General features: G+C 28.9%; 1 protein-coding gene across 1 annotated transcript; it reads left to right on the top strand.

Annotated features, from left to right (window-relative positions):
* Window positions 1-757: 757 nt before the first annotated feature.
* LOC147804119 (uncharacterized) lies at window positions 758-3,193 on the top strand. Its single transcript, XM_087152005.1, has 3 exons — window positions 758-880; window positions 1,682-1,825; window positions 2,406-3,193. Exons 1-3 carry the CDS (start codon window positions 774-776, stop codon window positions 2,728-2,730), a joined length of 576 nt encoding a protein of 191 aa, XP_087008131.1. The 5' UTR covers window positions 758-773; the 3' UTR covers window positions 2,731-3,193.
* The last annotated feature ends 1,288 nt before the right edge of the window (window positions 3,194-4,481 follow it).

Below are 4,481 nucleotides of genomic sequence, written 5' to 3'. Positions count from 1 at the left end.
GTGTATAGTATAAAGAACTATCGTTCGAAAGGAAGTTAAATATTGTTGAATTAAAAGCTCATCGGAAGAAAATTAAAAAAAGAAATGATTGGAACTTCAGAAAAAGGTATTGGCCAAGTAATACATCCCGTAATAATAACATAGAAATAGTAACAATTATTATATAATGAGAGCATAATTATTTTTAGTTTGCCGTAATTTCTTAGTTAACTATGAAAGTATCTTTTCGTTCACGCATACTAATGAAACAAAACATTTCTCTTTTAATTATCGTCTTGAAAATGGCTTGGGCACGTTTATCTTTTAGAAATTTTGTTATCTTCTCTTAGGAAATAGAAAAAAGTTAAGACATTCATCGATGAAATATCGTATTTAGTCCTTAAAAATTCATCATTCCCTCCTTGGAACGACGATTCCAGGTGACGGAGACTGGTTGGAATGAAACCGATTCCAATTCCAGCCAAGAAACTCTTTCCAAGGTGTTCGTGGTGGGGAAAAATAATAGACAGGGACAGTAATGACGTATTTCATGACGTCAAACGATGCGTCCTTCCAATTTCGTTCCAAACATTCTGTCGAACGATCCATTTAAATGGCATTTCCTATGTCAATTTAAGACGGCAAGATTTTTAGTTGTTTATTGACATAAATAAAATTATATAGCGCTTTTAAGAGACTTATTCCTAATTAAAGTAGTTTTGTTTATACGGGATATCAGTAGATTTTGTGAGTTAAGTGTATTAAATGCAATTAAAAAAAGTTTCAAAATAGTTATGTGTTTCGCTCCAGACTGTAAACATTATAGTGAAAAGAATGGATGCAAATTTTTTACATTTCCATTAAAGGAGGCTGAAAAAAAAATATGGATCAGAAACATCAGGTAAGTTATCTTTAATTTTGATGTATGAAAATTTAAGCGTCAATATTTTTAACTCTTGTTTCATGTTTATAATAATGTCTTATTTTATTTAGAATTTATTACATATTCTTGACCTACATGTCATTTTTTTCTTCAGTTATGGAAAGGCATGTATTGTTTTACAACGTTCTGAAAATAATTTTTAATCTATAATTAGATCGTATTTATCAATACTAATGTCTGTTTATTTAATTATGTCTGATGATAAAATTTGTAGTTATTGAAAACTTGGTTTGCTTAAGATTTTCTGATTATTGCTGCTAATTCTCATAAGCTTTAGTTTTTAACTACTAAATAGGAATAAATTATGTATCTAACTTATTTAATATGTATACATATGGTTAAATCTGCACAGAGTTTTAGTTTAAACTCAGATTTATTTTGACTTGAGAATTTTTCTTGCTTATATTTGTTAACATCATCATTAATTAGTTTTTAACAGTAGTTTTATGCATTAATTTTTTGAGAAAATTAAGATACCTTATTATTAGATAATTAATATTAGATTATTTCTTAACGTAACTAGTGTAGTGCTATGTTAATATGTAGTGTTATGATAGTGTAGTGTAGTGTTATGTTAAAGGGGTCACTACTATGTGTAGTTTCCAGAATTTTAATATATAGAATAGCTAAATTAAAGCAAATTTTAGAATTAATGAGAATTTATTTTATTTAATTAAGATTTTTAATTAAAGAAAAGCATTAAAAAGCTTTAAGTTTCCTATATTTTTGTTTCAATTACAATTTCTATATTTTGTTTAGACGACAAGATAGGGAGCCATCATCTAGCTCAAGAATTTGCCATTGTCATTTTAAGGATGGTATTAAAAAAAACGGCCCTACAATATTTCAAAGGAATGAAGACAAAATAATGTTGATCAGCTCTCCAGAAAAGAAAAAAAGAAGGTATTATAATTTAATCTGTCTTATTGCACACTGAGTGTCAAGGCTTGTAAGTTAAGATGTTTTAAGATTTGGTGCGACTACGATTACAATAATTCTGTAGAAAAGCAATCTCTAAGGATGTTGGATACTAAAAAAAACTGATTTATAATAATTTTATTTGTAAAAGGCATATAAATTATATAACTTATTAAATTAATTCTTAATTAAACTGTGAATTTAAACTCCTGTGTTATTTGTTGATAAAATTTGCCTAAAGTTTACTAAAACTTATTATGAGGATGGTTTTAACCTAATAAAAGTTTCATGTATTACTAGAAAGATAAATGTATATTTTTATAAAAACAAAAACACTGTTTTTTTTAAGCATTTTTTTTTTGAGAGAGAGATTGTTTTTTTCAATTAATGATAAAACTTTTGATTTACTTTTCAGTAGCTGGCGGAAAAGTTATAATAATGTGATGATGCTTTTTTTTAAAAAGCTATGAAATGTTTATTTTATAACTCATAAAGTCTGGATTTGATTTAGTATTGAAATTCTGCTTATTACTATGTATTGAATAAATGTATTTTTAAATTTTAGAAAGTCTCTGGACTTGCCTACACCCTTGGATGTGACAGTCCCTTCTGCTTCACAACTCTTTCAAACGAATTCAAGTGCCACTATCATGGGAGAGTTAGAATTGCTTAAAAATGAGAACAAAAATCTCAAAATGGAGATTGAAAATTTGAGAAAATCTAATTCAATGTTAGAAATCGAAAATGACCTCCTGTTAAAAGAAAATGATTTCTTGAAAGTAAAGTTGAATGATAAAAGATTTTCTTTTTCAGATATTAAAGAGAAAGATGAATTGGTCAACTATTTTACTGGTCAACTATTTTACTTATTTTCTATATGTTTTGAGTGATATGTAAATCTATATTTATAAAGTCTGTGTGTAAACCTGCTATCAACAGAGTTCACTATCATTTTTTGTTCACCAATAAACTTGTATCTTTGTTTACATTAATGTGTTTATTTTTAATTGGAGTATCTGTATGAAATATAATTTAGATACAACTTAAGTTTGGTGCAATACATCCTCTTATAGACCTTGTGCCAGTAAACCCTATATTCAAAACAATTCTCTCAGACTATTGCGTCCAACCTTTCAGATATTAAAAGTATTTTCACTAGCTTTTTTAATTGTAAGTCAAGTTTCGGAGTTTGTAATTTTCTGAAGCTGGCGGGTCTGTATAAACGTAATAGTTTTTCAAAGTCTCATTTATCTTTTTTAGAAATATATTTCGATGTTGATAACAATAAAGCTATATTTATATAAAATTGTACTGTTGAGGATTTCATCTAAACTCTAATGAATTTATTTTAATTTTAATGAATTTATATTTATTTTTATTATGAATTTATTTCTGATATATTCCTTGAGTCGTATGCGACTCCACCCTATGTTGGGTTGACCAAGAAGCATGAGTTTATGAAAAGTGGTTGGCTCCAGCTCAAGGATCCAGTGGATCCCCGATCTCGCTCTAAATGGGAATTTTATAGTCATGTCTGAATCTTGAAGACTCAGATTCTGCTCCCTCATTTTCTCGATCAGGGTCATATATCTCACTGGTAATATCTTCGGGAACGACGTACAGGATGACCCTGGAAATGGACTTAAGGGATAGAGCATTCTCCTCCGAATGAGGTGCACTTAGTTCGAATCCCAGTGATGGCTGGTTGATATGAATTCCACACCCGACTCGCACCAACAACAGTGTTGACGTAAAATATCTTCAGTGATAGACGGATCATGGATTAGAGTCCCCTTGCTGGATTTACAAACAATTCCTTACGGCAAGATGACATCTATACTTTAAAATTAGAGCTTTGCCCTTAGTATAAGGCACTTAAACTTTAGATTTTTTTATTCATTTTCCTTGGCAAAAGAGTTCCAAAAAACATTTTTAAAATAAAAATAAAAACTGGAAAAGTACAGTGCGCAGCACAACAAAAAGAACTATTTAAGCAGTCTCTCCAACTCTAGAGCTGCTCCAGCCAGCATAAGGGAACGACGTCTCCATAACAAGCTCTAAATATCTTCAAATAAAACAATTGTATTTCCTTTATTTTTCTATTATTTCTATAAAAATCACTATGTAATTCTCTAAGGCATCTCAGGTGAGTCTTTTTTGGTCTCTCAAGGGGCTTTTTTCCAGTAATGAGCATTTTAAATTCAGCTGTTCCATCAAATTAGGGTTAGAGTACCCGGCGGCCATGTTTATATGATTTCCAATGTAGAGCGACTTCTTCGCCAAATTCATCAATATTTATCTATTATTTAAACTAGTTCATTTTTACCTCAAAATATTTCTTTTACACTGCTCAAGCGATTTCCTATTATAATATATATATATTTTTTAATTTTGGTCGACTGGTTCTCTTTTAAACAGTTATCTACTTTTATGTGTCCTGTATTTAACATAGCTTTTCGCTATACTATTGATCAGCAAAAGTTTAAACATTGACTTTAAACATCCTTAAACTAATGTTAATCTCAAATTTTTAATTATATTTTTTAATAGATAATACTTTAAATAGTTTGTAATTGTATAAAATTAATATCTTCTAATTATCTCATTTCTATGATTTTTTTAAAATATATCCACTTTCCTT

The sequence above is a fragment of the Parasteatoda tepidariorum genome, chromosome 9, assembly GCF_982258835.1.
Source record: "Parasteatoda tepidariorum strain Cologne lab strain chromosome 9, Ptep-v5.0, whole genome shotgun sequence".
In the NCBI taxonomy this organism is placed as follows: Eukaryota; Metazoa; Arthropoda; class Arachnida; order Araneae; family Theridiidae; genus Parasteatoda; species Parasteatoda tepidariorum.
The sequence above is the reverse complement of the archived record's forward strand: the minus strand, read 5'-3'. Positions and strand labels throughout refer to the sequence as shown.

What these genes read in the sequence shown, in the direction of transcription:
- LOC147804119 (XM_087152005.1), top strand. Translation starts at nt 774, where the DNA reads ATGTGTTTCGCTCCAGACTGTAAACATTATAGTGAAAAGAATGGATGC. An exon ending in ATATGGATCAGAAACATCAG is followed by an intron (nt 881 to 1,681) that starts GTAAGTTATCTT and finishes TATTTTGTTTAG; the next exon opens with ACGACAAGATAGGGAGCCAT. An exon ending in CCAGAAAAGAAAAAAAGAAG is followed by an intron (nt 1,826 to 2,405) that starts GTATTATAATTT and finishes TTTAAATTTTAG; the next exon opens with AAAGTCTCTGGACTTGCCTA.